Genomic DNA, 15,391 nt, shown 5'->3' on the forward strand with positions numbered 1-15,391 from the left:
CAAGAGGATATAACCTTCAGCAAACTGTGGCGTGGCTGAGGAGATTCAGGGTTACTTGAGTTCCTCTGCCGGCTTTACCAGTGCTCACTGAAGTGATGACATAATATTAAGGTTATCACATACTTTCCTCTCTGTAGTCATCTAGCCAAGCTATGCATATTTGCACCCTGAAGTCCATCCTCCTAGCCTCCTACTCAATCTTGTCACTCTTCTCTAAACACTTTGCTAACGTTTTGCTATTTCTCCTCCGACAAACCTTTCCAACCACCATGAGTTAAACTTTCAGAAGTGCAGCCTCCTTTTTGCAGGCACATTTGACTCTGAAATTTTCTGCCTACAAATGAATTACAGCTGCAAAGCTGAGCACTTTTGCCCAACTTAATGTGTGTGCACACACAGCACGTAGTGCAAGGTGCAAAGATCTCTCACATTTACATCCACAGTTCATTTTGTGGATACACAAATGCAGATGCAAATCTTGCAGGTACAGATTTCACACACAAAAAGGGAGGCTGAGAATACATCCCTTTACGACATTCTGTAAATGGACAATAGCTCATTTTTAAGATGCGAAGTTGAATGAAAAATGTGCTTCTTACAGGATGCCTTTGATGATGCTGTGAAATATTTTGGGGAGAATCCCAAGACAACCCCCCCATCCGTCTTTTTCCCAGTCTTTGTCCGATTTGTGAAAGCCTACAAGGTAAGCAGACATTCATTTTGCTTCTTATTCCACATCTGAGTATGGCAGGGCTACTAAATGTGGTCCGTAGCTTTCTACAATCCAGCTCACAGCTCCCTTCAATTCAAAGGTGTAACCTCCTGAGACTACAGACCCCAGAATGACCTGTGAAAGAGCACTGCATAGCCTTGCTATGGGACATAAAGTAAACCAGCAAAGGGCAGGGCAAGTAATTGTCTCAGGATTTTACAGAAACCAGGACAAACCACCATAGCAATAAGATTGAACAGCCCTAGTCTCTCTGGTCAGTCTTTGTGTGGGAATCTAGCTCCACCGCCTTAACCTTAGTGTGAATCATGGAGCTGAATGTCTATGCAGTGCCCTGAAAGTGCCCCCTCTGGTCGGTCTTCAGTGTAAACAGTTCTAGTCACAAACTCATTTTTTGCAGTAAGAGATGATTCTCTTGTTAATAAATAAATAAATCAATCTCAGAGTCCCTTCATTTGTCGTTGTTTGCAGCTCTAATGTGGTTTCTTGGTCTTTATGCTAAACAGCAAGCAGAAGAGGAGAATGAGTTGAGAAAGAAGCAGGAACAGGCACTCATGGAAAAACTTCTGGAGCAAGAAGCATTGATGGAGCAACAGGACCAAAAGGTATGAAACAGAGGACTTTGGGACAATATTACTTGAATATTTTGTCTTTAAGGTAAGGAACAACCCTTTCTGCCCTCTAGTGATGTTTGAGAGGACATACAGGTAAAACCCCTCCTGGTGCCATTTCATAATTCTCAGCTCAAGAAAAGAATTTCATAATTCTAACACTCTTTATATGTGGTGAATTTTGGTTTTACAAAAAGGGTTTAAAAATAGGCAGTGTTTTTTATCTTTACCAGCCAATCTTATAACAGGAAAAACATCAGTAAAAGAGCATAATTCTGAATTTACCCAGTATGCACATCTCAGCAGGCCCGACGAGAGAAATTTGGGGCTCTGGCACACCATGTTCACTGGATTCCCACCCTCACCCATCCCACTTTATTTACCCAGATGTTACGGACGGTTTAGGAACACCCCTCCAAGCTCCTGGCCCTGATACAATTGTTCCTCTTTTCCAGTCTTCTCATCAGCCCTTCATTTCAGTAACAGGCTCTGAGAAATTAGGTTGGAATAAAGCATCTACTCCATGCCCCTACCAACAGCAGCTTTGTGCCTTAGCTTTATATTGCATTTTCTTAGGGCTTTGTCTATATTGTGTACATAGCATTTTTGTTAACTCTTATATTTACAAACTAACATGTAATATGCCTACAGAGAAACTATCCCTATAATATCCTGGTGGTAGGCCCCACCCAAGGGATGCCCTGTCAGAGAAATTACCCCTATAATATAGTAGCAGGCCCAGCCTAAGGATGCCATTTTATAGAAACCTTTTTCCCAGCATGCCTTTCTGGGACTGGCCCCTTAAATTTAGCAAATGGAAACAGCTACAGCCCTAAAGTAGCCATTTTGTAACTGGTTGCTTCTGTTTGCATTTCTTTCCCTTCCAGCTTTCCAGTACCCTTATCTCCAGTCATGTTTTCCCTTTCTGATGCTGGAGGAAATGTCTCTCAATCCTCTAATGCTTTACAGGATTAAATAAATGGTAGAAGAGGTGGAGAGTGAAATTAAGCAAGGGGAATGGACAGATTTGGCTGCTAGAAAAAACACTCACCAGTTTTGACTTCCTTTGTGGGTTTAGACAAGTCACCTAACCTCTCTGCCTTGGTTTCCCAATCTATAAAATTGGAATGAGACCCAAATATTAATACTTGAAATTGAGTAAGATGGTATTTGGTGTCTTGCACATTTGAGAAAAGGAAAAGAGGAATGCAGCAATGCCCTGTTGGGGGCCACTCCTTACTGATCTTTACTCCCATTTCCTTTCAGTCTCCTTCCCATAAAACAAAGAGACAGCAGCAAGAGCTAATTGCAGAGCTACGCCGACGACAAGTCAAGGATAACAGACATGTGTATGAGGGGAAAGATGGTGCAATTGAAGACATTATAACAGGTAAAGGAGCTTTGTTCACAAGCCTCAGGGGCTGGTTCACAGACATCATCAAATTGTGGCTGTATATAAATCTCACCTGAACTATTGTAGAGCTCTACAAACCTCTTAACAGGTATGGTTCAAATACAGTTTAGAAAGTTGTTTCCAGTGCTGTGACTGAAGTATACAAATCCTTGCCACTGGTGTGTAACAAACCAGACCCCCTAACCAACTTTAATGTGCCCACTTTCTGCACATTTTCCATATACAGAGGTATCAGTCAGATACCCTTTGCTTATTTCACAAGTTTTTCTTTCAGCGTGTTGTCATGACAAACTTAGTCCTTATGCTAAGCAATAGAAAGTTCAGTACCCTGGCAGACAGTACTGCAGTCTCTGCATGCCATACAAACCTTTCCTTGCAAATGTTTCCACAAACAGAATGACTGATGTTTAACATTATTTAAGAGCTTGCAGTTTCATTAAAAAGTACTAACAGTAATTACCCCATGTTAATACACAGCTCAGGACAAATCATTTGGTCATACCTGAATGATTTATAACCCTGACTTGTCATGGTTTTACTGCTTTCCAATTAGGGTAGACTAGTACTTTGCACTTGCCACAAATTAGAATTGAATACAATAGTGGCTGGGTGTAATTTATAATAATAGCCAGAGATGATCAGGACACTGAGCAAAAGATTCCTGTTATAGCAAAGTTGCTTTTTAAAATCTGTTTTTGTTTAGTGTCCTTTCAATTTACATAGATGTTCTGGTAGTTTATTTTTATTTTGATGCATATTCTGCATCCCTGTAGGGGAAGGGGCAAAATGATTTTCATAGAATCTCAGGGTTGGAAGGGATCTCAGGAGGTCATCTAGTCCAACCCCCTGCTTAAAGCAGGACCAATCCCCAGATTTTTGCCCCAGATCCCTAAATGGCCCCCTCAAAGATTGAATTTACAACCCTGTGTTTAGCAGGCCAATGCTCAAACCACTGAGCTATCCCCCCCCCCCCCCCCAAGTGGTCATCCATTTCACTCGTACCAACGCTTAAGAAAAAAAAATCTTTGGGCTAGATTTTCTTGACCATATTTTGCATTACTATCTTTTTCACAAGGTTTTCCCGAGGGAGAAAGAAACAATGTTGCCACTTAGGGCATAAAAGGAAGCTGAAGGCATTTCTGTCCTAGTTGAGTGCTGGGTTGGAACTTCTTCACTACAGCTTTCAAGACAGTGTACACCAACATTACGTTTTAGGCCTTTATTGAAAGGACACAGTCAATGTAATAGCTAGTCATTTTCAATAATGAATTAAAAGCTGTCATACATTCTACACCGCCCCAAGGTCCCACTGCCAGTGTTTGTAATTTTACAAATCACATTTTCCCATTCCAAAATAAAGTTTTAAACCTACTCAAAGGGAGAAACTGACCATGTGAGACACTGTGAAGATAACCATATGCAAAGGAATATCAAAGTGCTTATAGCAAAAGTGGATAAACAATTATCAGACATGTTATTTTTAAATTGATGGTGTCACTTTAGACCCCGAGAAAAGCTTTAGTTGACCCAAATCTATGAACCTTAATGATCTGTAGCCACCACCAATGATGGCACACTCCTCTCTGGATTAGATTTTTATTACCAGTGAAAACTGTGAAATTTAAAGTGGTTATTTGGAGCCTATTTGGAATTTTTGTCCCCAAAGAAACCCAGCTTAGTGTGTCCTATTGTGAATAAATAACTGATCAGAACATGTAAAACCATCCCAGGATGTCCTTAACAAAGCACTAACAGTGTACTAATGCAACAGATCTTTGCTTCTTACTGTGTTGTTTGTCATGTTTGGCTGTTATTTTCCATGCAGTGTTGAAGACAGTGCCCTTTACCGCTCGAACTGCCAAGCGTGGCTCTCGGTTTTTCTGCGAACCTGTTCTCACTGAGGAATTCCATTACTAAACTATTACTCTTTCACACCTGATGCTCTTAAAAGGTTGCTGTAGGTTTTTGACATTTCTCCATTTGTATGGATCTCAGACAGGGCCACGTGAATGTTAAATGGATAGGAATGTCTGGTGTCTACTTGGAGTTGTATTTTGTCATCACGTCATTGCACGTTCTTGTATTTCAGTTGTCTTTTATTATATCCCATCAACCTTGTGCATGACACTTTTGGCTATCCTCACATTTCAAAGCCACCACTGAGCTATATGACAAATGTCATAGAACAGCAAGTGATGGAAGTCACAGAATGCTATGTATAGAAAAGCAGCTTTGTTGCAAATCAGAGTCTACAGTTTACGGGAGGGTTAGTGGGTCAAATGCAATTATAAATGTGACAGTTCACCTGGTTTTTCTATGGCATCTCTTCTGGGTTCTAGAAATCCCCTTCTATGTGAAGTGGCTTATGTAGTATGCATGCAGTAAACGACTGCTCTGTTGGGAAGCAGAAATGCAGTGTGCATGAGCTGAGCTGGACTTTCATGGGCTTTGCTTCCTGGCTTGCAATAGTTACTTGTGATTATATACATGATCTGGGGAGCACTCACTCATTTTTTTCAGCCATTTTAACCAGCACTTGCATGTTTGTCTGCATGTATAAGGAATAAAATGTACAAAACCCTTTCTCATTCTGTCACATCCACATTTAATTTATTTTTCAGTTCCATGCCAACTTAAACATGATTGGAAATGCCTATTGAACAAAGAGAAACAGATCACAGAGGGTGGCTACATGGATTGGCTATCAGTAAAGCTGAAAAAAAAAATCCAGAATGATTCCCCCTCTGATGGGGGGGAAACTGGGGACACACTCTGTAGTGTCGTGGCCATTGTGAACACTGGTTGCAGACTTGGACTTCTGGGTCTAGTCATGGCAAAGCTGTATTAAATGAAATCTTAGAATTATGCTGGATTCCTGTTTGGTCAGTGCCAACTTCAGAGGATTGGATGAAGAGACCATCTAAGTATGGGTACGGGGGAAAGGAAATGGAGAAACTTAATTTTGTTCTCAAAATTCTATAGCAATCACAGCTATTGCTGATCTAGAATCTATTACTGATAAATATTGGCATGTAACTGGATATATTTACATCTTGTGGTGTAAACTATATAAAGGGTGTGTTTAACACAGCATGTATCTGTTAACACTGTTGTCTTTGTTATTGGTTCTTAATCAAAGACAACAGCGTTTCATTTCTTACTTTTGCAATGTATTTTTATGAGAGCTTCTTAATAAGATTGCAAACTATAATCAGCTCAATAGTTATTTTCTCTTTCAAGTTAATTGCTGAATTGTCTTCCTGGAGCCAATCTTCAAAGCAGCTTGGAATTTTGTTAGTGAGAGACTAGGATGGCCATCTTGTCCTTTCCTTCCTGTTTCTAACCTCCTCTTGTAGCCTTGGCCTCCTTTCCTCTTCTTGCTCTCTTGGCTAACATGCCTGGGATTTTTGAACACTAAGTTGAGTTGCTCTTCTTTTTCCATCCCATTTTTTATTTAACCATCATTTTGTGTTTTTTTTTTTTTCTGTTTAGCCCTAAAGAAGAATAATATCACTAAATTTCCAAATGTTCACTCGAGGGTAAGGATTTCTTCTAGCACACCGGTGGTGGAGGATACACAGAGCTGGCAAGCATCACTTTTTACTTAGCTTCCTCCTCTCTCTATATGCCAGACAAATTGCTGATAAATATGACTAAATGTAATACTGGTGAGAGTCTAAAGACATAAGGTACACTATAGATTTAAGAATGTCAGTGTCCCTTAGACATTTATTTTCACACTTGTGTTATATGGCATGGTAGAGCATGGGCTAGGATGCACTAAATTGTTGCTCCGAGGGGAGGCTCATGTACAATATCTGACTTCCATGTGCATCTTGACTCCTGATCCTGGGTTTCTTTCTCTCCTCCCTACTGAGGATCTGCAAGCTTTGGGGGTAACTAAAGCTCTAGAGATACAGTAATGGCTTCAGCAAATGCAGAGAAATTAAAATAGGGGACAGCTTTCAAGGCTTCTTGGTTTTAGAAGTTCCCTTGAGTTGGGACACTATAGCTTTCTTGATAGGTATAGTGGGCTCCCACCTCTCTCCCCTTATTGCCAGTTGGGGAGGGTGAAAGCCCTGTTCCCTCTCCCTGGTTGAACTGTTAGCAAAAGAGAGGGCTATACATCCAGCATTCTGATTGACCAACAGGGGACAGATGGAAAAAATGCCAGACGTTTTTCATATAAAATGAAGTGGCTTTTACCAAACTATAAAAGATTGAATCATAGGACTGGAAGTGACCTTGAGAGGTCATCTAGTCCAGGCCCCTGTACTCATGACAGGACCAAAAGATTGATTTATTAGAACCATGAGTGCTTACTCTGACTGGTGCCCTCTTTCCCTGGCCCCTTTTTCCATTTTGGTCCAAAAATTTGGCCCCTCCAAATTTGCCCAAAATAGTTAGCAGTGTCCTATGCCCCATCACACCCCAGAGCTGTTCCCCAGCCTGTTCTGCTGCTGCCAGGACTGTACCACACAGTGCTTCTGGAGCATGTGCAGTATCCCTAAGAGATAGACAAGAAGCTGTACAAATCCATGTGCAGACAGGAGCAGCTGAGCATCACCCATTGGCTGCCCTTGCTGATGGTACATGGTTGGGGGGATCCAGGAGCTGCCTTTAAACAAAACACTAACCCAGCCACGACTTCGAAAAGCCATATAAGCAAAGATATGCAAAGGGCTTCAGGTGCCCCAGCCTCACTGAAATTTCTTCCCTGGCAGAAGAAATTTTCCCCGTATTAGGATATCAAGGGACATACGGAGTGTGCTCAGTATATCCCCAGTCGTCATTCCCAAGAGGCCTACTTCCGTAAATGGCACTCATCAGGACAGATAGATTATGACCCAAATTTATCCCTGTTGTAATTTCTGACTTCACTGGGAATGGGTGGAGATTTAGCTGCTCATGCAAGCATGAAGTCATCATTGTGTGGCTGCAGCCAAGGGGGAAAGTATTTTTGGATCCTCGTCAGACTAGTAGCAATGGAACAGAATAGAACCTTTACATTTTTACCATATAGTAATTGTCTAGTATCCACTTTTCCCATGCTCCCCTCCCCCCAAAGATTGATTTTATGCCTTCTATAAGTCTTTCTTGCTCTGGAAAGAACAATTTAAAACATTATCCTACTTTGAGTTTTTATACAGCTTCCAGCCCCTTTCAGAAAAAAAATTTACTGATCAAATTGCAACGATTCTAGTGATTATATCTAAAAAAACCCCAAAAACCTACTTCAGCTCTATTGATTCCAATAGATGTTGCCTTTCACAATGACTTTACTAAAAATAAAGTTATAATCTCCAGCCAATCAGAAGAAAAACTTAAAACTTGACAGCATGAATCTATTTAGACAAGAATACCACCAGTATTACCTTTTTTGGTGTTTATTAATAAAGGACAAATCATATTTGTTTAATTCTCAATGGGTTTAAAGGCCCTTTACTCTTTCTACACAAGCTGCTTTGATTGGCTGCCAGAAGGACTTTTTCTTTTCTAAACAAATGACATTTAATTTACCTGTTTCTGATATCCGATTTCCTTTTTGCAGATCTTAGAAACCAGCCATACAGACGAGCCGATGCGGTAAGGAGAAGCGTTAGGCGACGTTTTGATGATCAGAACTTGCGCTCTGTAAATGGTGCTGAAATAACCATGTGAGCTGGAGATTTGCATGTGAAAAGTAGAGCGTGTGCTTGAATGATACCTTGTCCATGTGAACTATATGTGCTACCATTTAATTATAGCCTTGAATACAGTAAAATTACCTTCTAAAGGGCTCAAAAAGACATAGAAAATGCATAGGAACGTAAAAGTGATGGGCTCTTTACTCAACCATAGCTAACAAGTGCCTAAAATTGAAGTACCTGCTCAAATTAATCAAAGCAATAGGACTTGATTTGATTGGGTATCTTTTTACACCAACACATTATTCAGTATTTTTAACCAAAATGTAAAATACATGATTTTTTTTTTTTTTGTTACATGAAATTTAGTAATTGGTCTTCAGTGGCCCTTCTTGATTTCCTGACAGGTTGTAAATAAGTAATACTTGGATGCAATCTGCTGTGGACTTAAGCTTTTCAATGCATTCCTGTCCTGTCCTCTAAGGAATTAACCTTGAGCTTCAACTGCACTTATTAGCTTTTTATATATATAAGGGCTTACCATGTGCATGGGGGAAGTAATTACAAAATGAACTGTACCTTTCAGCCATATACAAATCCCAGACTAATACAAATAAGATGTGTTAAAGACATAATTCAGTGAACACAAGGTTTATATCAAATGAACATGAACTATTCTTCATGTTCAGATTCTGCTTTTTATATGCCAGTGTGCAATGTGGGATAGTTGGAGGGTATGAATGCATTGCAAAGATCTATGAAACAAGAATGTTGTATAAGACTCATTTACTACGTTCTTCAAATAGAGGCAGCTTTTGAATAACAAAGTGTATTTATTAATTAGCACTAAGATATTAACATCTCATTAATCAGTATTAGGATTTCTGAGGACCATTATGGTTCAGTTATTAACTCAGTGAAATAATCTTGTGCCCTGCTGAGAGAGGATTTTAATACCCCATCTATAAGCTTTAAACTTGCATCTGCATTGAGCAAGAATGGTAACCCAGTAAGTATGTTTTTCCTTTGACAATCGAGTTCTGATCACTTAATACAAAGGGACATTTGTTGTTCAAATGCATCCCAACTTCTAAATTCTTATCTTATATATTGCATTTTACACTTTAAAACTGAGCTTATTTTATTAGGCTTGGCAATATTTTAAATATAAACACAGTGCTACTGGTGCAGATCAATTTATTGTTATAATGGAATTTTATTTTATCCTACAATGGCAGGGCACTTGATCTATTCCAAAGTCAAGAACTGGACTGATGCTAAATTTGTACTTTCAGAGAAGATACATTTTGCTTGTGGCTTACCGTTCCTGGTAGCATTGCATCAGTATGTTAATTGTAAAATTTATTGTATAGTATTTAACCACTGAATCTCTTTTCTTTTATGTTGTGCTTTATGTGAACCACTGGTGAAGGTCCCATTTTCCTTGAATAATGTGTAGTTATATGAATCTGTTTTTAAATGTACAGATATTTTGCTACAAAATTGGTGCAGTTTTTTATGGTTTTTACACTTCTCTTTAATTCCCACTTTAGTCTCTGGGTAATATTGTAAATATTGTTTAAAAAAATGCATCACCCTGTGCTATACAATCTGAATGTTATTTTAACTTATAGTTTTGTTTTTTATATTTAACTAAATGGACAGTTTGGGGCTCAAAGTTACCACATTGACTTCCGCTTCCCTATTTACAGAAAGTTTACATTAAAACTGCCACCTATTGTCTCATTTACAGCAACGTGTAATCAACATGCAAAAGAGAACATGCCAAGATTGCCTCTTTCTTCACTGATAGTGACAAAAGAGTTTTAATCTGTATAAGAAAAAATAATTTGGCAATGTAATTTAAGTACATTTATTAGTCAAATGGGTCAAACTCGTAAACTCAAAAGCATTTTTATAACTTAACTGTAGACAGCAAATATTACCATGCAAGTGGACTGTAATATTGGCATGTTCTCTTTGATGTTTTTCTAGTAATAGACCTGCTTCTTAGCAATATTAGAAGTGTTTTATAAAAGCAGTTCATGTTACTTTTCTGGTCTATTCATGGCATATGATCAAATAAACTATTTACACTACTATACAGTAATCCATGGTTCTTTCGTATGTTTATACTACTATTTTATGCAGAGCTTGCTAGCAGATGGATCATGAGTATGATGATGGAACAACTTATTCTTACAGAAATAATTGTCTGATATCTGCAGTTTATCAACAGAGACGGGGGGGGGGGGGGGGTTTACAAATTCCAAGTTTTCTCACCAGCTTCTGCCCTGTGCCACAACTTTCTGCAAAACCTAAGGTTTCTCATCGTATGATTCTGTATTTTTGTTTTGACGAGAAACACTGCACAACAAATTCTGCTTAACCTAGCTTCCCAGACAAACAATAGTAATGGCAAAAATGGAAAGGAATCTCACCCACACAGCACTCCACTCTGTGAAGCCATGATTGGTCCCATTTCCCTACTAATGTTATTAAACATAGGCAATATAAAGTCAAGGCAGGTGGAGGTAAGGCACTCATTAGAAACCTCAAACATAGCTAATTTTCTCCATTCAAGTCAGTGGACTTACACCAGGAAGGAATTAAGACCATTTTCTTTGTGTTCTTAACCTTAGAACTCCTTTTCACAAGAGTGTGTTTTGCCAATTTTTTCTACCACACAACAGTTTCTTAGGAGCCTGGCTGGGTAGGAAGAAAAAGTTCTTGGGTCCTTTCATGGCTTGAAAAAACATATCTCCTCTTTTGTAGCAACTGCAAATATGATGAGCAGAGGCCAATTTTTTTTTTTTTTTAAAACAGGGAGTGGAGGTAATAAGTCACAAGACCTGCAGGCCAATGCTCAAACCATTAAGCTATCCCTCCTCTGTTTTTAAACCAAGTACAAAAACTGTACTCTAAAGCAAGGAAATGAGATTATAGTAAGGACACATCACTATTCTGGGAAATATAATCAATATACAATATGGTTATTTTATAAACACTCCTACTTTTCGATATAGGTGTACCATAAGTAAAAATGTAAGGTAGTTTTTTTTTTTATCAGTCACTAATTTTCATAAGTCTTACCCTGGTCTAACTTCCTTGATAAACATTTCAAATCCTACACCTTTTGATTAACAAGCATTTCTTATTCCAGTACAATTGATAATAGATCTTGAGACACTGTCATATAAAAGAAAAAGAATTTGCTTTTCTCAGCACTTTCATGTATAGTTCCAGCTGCTCTTTGAATATAAGGTTTGTATTTACCAAGGCTCAGCTCCCTCACCAGAAAGCTATATCCTGTGAACAGATTTAATTAATATCTGAATAAGAAAAAAAATCACAACAGCTAAACAGATAATTTACCCCCAAGACTTTTTTCCTTCCCTGCTTCCCCCATCTCAAAAGATTTTTAGTGATGCCAGGCAAAAATTCATTATGAGAAATACACTGCAAAAGAATAAAAGATGTGTGTAAATAGATGTGCTACAATATTTCTGCAGCAAAATTTAATCTAATAAGAAGAATAAAATGGCAGACAAGTTATTTATGGTGGTGGTGAATAAATTATGCCATAAATGTAGTAAGCAGCGTAAGTGATAACACAATTTAACAAAATATTGCAAAGCTCAAATTTAAGAGAACAAATCTTGTAACCAAATCTTAGATTTAAATTTTTGAAAAGGGCTTAAATACAAAACAAAATGGGAAGAAGGGTGGATTCAAGATAGCAGAATATGCAACCCAAGCACCACAGCATTAAAGCTAGTGCTTGGGATTCAAGTGAAACTGACTACAACCAGGAAAGCTAACTTTCAGTCCAACCTGAGCATTGTGCAAAAGAGACAAATAGCAAATCAAACACTGATTAATATTTTAAACGTTCTTTGTTTTAGTAATCAATAGCATTATTAATAAAAGGAAAACTAAATTTATTTTGCCAGTAATCCCTTTAATTTCAAGACAACTACAGAATCTGAAATCAAGGGGTTGTGATGCCTTTTGAGAAGGAAAAAGACAGACTGAATTTTGTTGTTGCTGTTTGAGTAGATAGAAATACCCAGGGGCAGAACACTTCCTATCACTCAAGGAAGGAGCAGTCCCATCCATTGAAAAACATGAGGCTGCAAAACTTTTTCTGAGGGAGGGAGGAGAAAAATACTTTTTCCCCTCAAGATTAGAAAACAAGCTGTGCCTTGCCAAAACAGATTTAAATGAGATTGTATTTCCTATTGGGATGGTTTTTGCAAGATCTGATTGAGAAATACAAAAGAGATACATTCCATTAGAATAATTTACAGTTACATTTTTTATTTTTAATGGAAAAATAAAGACAAACCTTTTAAAAGTAATATTTACTTAGAAACATGTTTCTTCATGTAAATTATGCTAGGCAATAAAAGTATTTTACACAAATTCTAATGTGTTTTCAAAACCATTATTACCTGTCAAAAATTCTAAACTAATTTGCTACCTTTAAACATTTCCTCAAATCTGTGAATGTAAAACCAAATATTAGACATGATGAACTGTGTACTGCGTACTATCACCCCCAAATTGTGTGTTTGGTTTTGTTTTTCACTATAGAGTTAACCTAATTGCTACAATACCAATGTATTTGCTTTTTTAAAATATAAACACAGGGAAGTGAATTTTACAAGGTTAGCAAAATATATATATTTAAAATCTAACTGATTTTATATAGCCATATACCCATGATCAGCGCTCAAGTCCTGACACACAGACTAACCTGCAACTTTCCACACTTTGGATAGTTGCTGGGCATGGTGCAGAAATATGGAACAGTCCCACTGCCAACAGTTTAGTTCATTTGCAGTTTTTTGGATATTTAGCATGAAACATTTTATTATATATAAAATACAATTTATTAGAATTCTTTACCTCAAACCCTACCTGGCAAAAGTCGTATAAGGTATTTCTTCAGTAAGGAATGATTCACAGGTATGTTAGGTAGTGATAGATGACTAGCATTTGTTATGTTAGATGTGTATACTGAATATTTTTAAATACAAAAACCTGTCATTTCCTTCTGAATATAGCAGACCAAATATGTCTCTCAAATATTTTCTTTCAATTGAAAAGTTTCAGTCTCAAAGAGCAACCTTAAAAAGTGTGACTCATTTACCCATCCTACTGAAAATATTCTGTGTGAATGCTGCAGTTGTAGGCTTTGAGCTTAAATGGGCTTTTTAGGCATTTATGTACTGGTAACGTTTGTCATATGTATTAGAAAAAGGGATTAATACGCTGAAAAGGAAGCTACACTCTGTACACAGTCTTCAAAATAAAAATTGAGTGAACACATGTTGCTTATTCCATCAATCATAGATAGCAGTTATTTCTATTAGAGCTGTACAGAGTATTTAAAACTAGAAATAAATACCAGTACACGCTAGAGGACAAAATTTAATAATTGATAAAAATGTACAAAAATATTCAAATCAGAAAGGTTTCAGAATGTGTACCACAGTAGTCAATACTTGTCACTGAATAGGGAAAGTAGAACTTTTCCTCAAAGCAAAACTGGTCAGAGGCTACCAAAAGGGGGGTGGGGGTTGGAAGCTGAATTTTTAAAAACAATACTAGTTTTTTTTTTTAAAGAAAAGGTTTAGAAGAACATTGATTTTCTACATTAATATTGCAACTGCTATTTAAAATTTGGTGGTACATTCTTCAGCAGGTCCTTAAGGCAACATATTGAAATTAATTTACCATTTGATTTTATGTTAAATTTTCTTATCAAGATAAATGCTGAAATAATGCCCTCAGCCATTTTAATATATATGTCAGGTTTTACTTTAATAAAAATGGTGGCTATTTTACAGCAGCGCCCTCTAGTGCCACTGTAATGAAAGGCCTAGCAGATTTCCATCATAAACACCTATTTGTAAGGGTTTAAAACTTTACCATAAAAATTCACTCCAAGATGAAACTTGACATAGAAAGTCTCAGCCAGGAAGTCACATTTTTTGTTTAATACAAATTATCAAAACCATAAGTTTGGCCGGTAATGTAGTGCACAAAAAAAGCAATTTCTGTTTCTGGTGCTTCTCTGTACTACAATAAATCAAGAAATGGATTCATTATTCCCTCTCCATTTCCCTCCTCCTGCCAAAAAAACAAAACAAAACAAAACAAAAAAAAACCACACACAAAGACAATTAAGCCACAAGAAACTACATTTTGAATCTTTCCAAAAAGGAAATTTAGCTTGTCTCCACTGGCCTCTAAAAGCAGGTTTAGCACCTTTCCAGAAAGAGCTGTTTAAGACATGGATTGCTAGAAAGGGGCTAATACTTTCCCTGGCCAGAGTAGGCAGGACCCAGAGTCAGAAGTGAAACAACTTCCATTCATCAAAGGGCTCTAGGGTGTACAGAATATATATGCTTCCTAGCAAGTCAAGAATAGAACTTCAACTTTAACTCTGAATTTCCTCTGTTTTTTCTAGATTTGATGCCAGGCCCCATAATGATATTACTTGAATGCATTTTTTTATGCAGTATCATTAAAACCCACTGTTATTTCAACAATGGAACTCAGAATATCAGAACTCATGTCCTGAATTAGACATCAGTTTCTTTTATTAAATCCTACTGTAAATGTATTTGGTATAAATAATGTTCTTATTGATCTTCATCCAGTTGTTCCAAGAGGGTTCTTCTCTGTTTTTCTAATTCCCCTTCGCTCAGTTCACTCCCAGATGTATCCCAATTACCCTGCAAAGAAATGTAACCATTATGACAAGAAAACACTGTAATTCACCCACAGCAGCTATTGCATGTGTTCCAATACCGCTTTCTGGCCTTCATTAGGAAATACAGTAACTCCTCACTTAACATCCTCCCGCTTAACGTTGTTTCGAAGTTACGTTACTGCTCTATTAGGGAACATACTCGTTTAAAGTTGTGCAATGCTTTCTTATAACATCATTTGGCTGACTTTACAAGGGAGCATTGCACAAGTTTCTCTTCTCTGCCTC

The 15,391-nt window shown here is 37.6% G+C and overlaps 2 protein-coding genes across 23 annotated transcripts in view; one reads left to right on the plus strand and one right to left on the minus strand.

The window, feature by feature from the left end:
• The window catches only part of FMNL2 (formin like 2), a 270,469-nt gene extending 259,985 nt beyond the window's left edge, over positions 1–10,484 (plus strand). For 8 of the 16 annotated variants that reach the window (XM_065561726.1, XM_065561729.1, XM_065561732.1 and 5 more), the window contains 4 exons: positions 602–703; positions 1,237–1,335; positions 2,608–2,731; positions 8,307–10,484. In XM_065561726.1, coding sequence (XP_065417798.1) covers positions 602–703; positions 1,237–1,335; positions 2,608–2,731; positions 8,307–8,416 — 435 coding nt within the window. In that variant the 3' untranslated portion in view covers positions 8,417–10,484. Of the gene's footprint in view, positions 1–601; positions 704–1,236; positions 1,336–2,607; positions 2,732–4,580; positions 4,713–6,247; positions 6,342–8,306 lie in introns of all 16 variants that reach the window. The other 8 variants (XM_065561733.1, XM_065561723.1, XM_065561730.1 and 5 more) reach the window with 4 other exon arrangements.
• Positions 10,485–12,682: 2,198 nt separating this feature from the next.
• Positions 12,683–15,391, minus strand: part of PRPF40A (pre-mRNA processing factor 40 homolog A) — a 49,892-nt gene continuing 47,183 nt past the window's right edge. For all 7 annotated transcript variants that reach the window (XM_065561736.1, XM_008171444.4, XM_005296466.5 and 4 more), the window contains one exon: positions 12,683–15,128. In XM_065561736.1, coding sequence (XP_065417808.1) covers positions 15,036–15,128 — 93 coding nt within the window. In that variant the 3' untranslated portion in view covers positions 12,683–15,035. The remainder of the gene's footprint in view (positions 15,129–15,391) is intronic.

This window comes from Chrysemys picta, chromosome 11, assembly GCF_011386835.1.
Source record: "Chrysemys picta bellii isolate R12L10 chromosome 11, ASM1138683v2, whole genome shotgun sequence".
NCBI lineage: Eukaryota > Metazoa > Chordata > Testudines > Emydidae > Chrysemys > Chrysemys picta.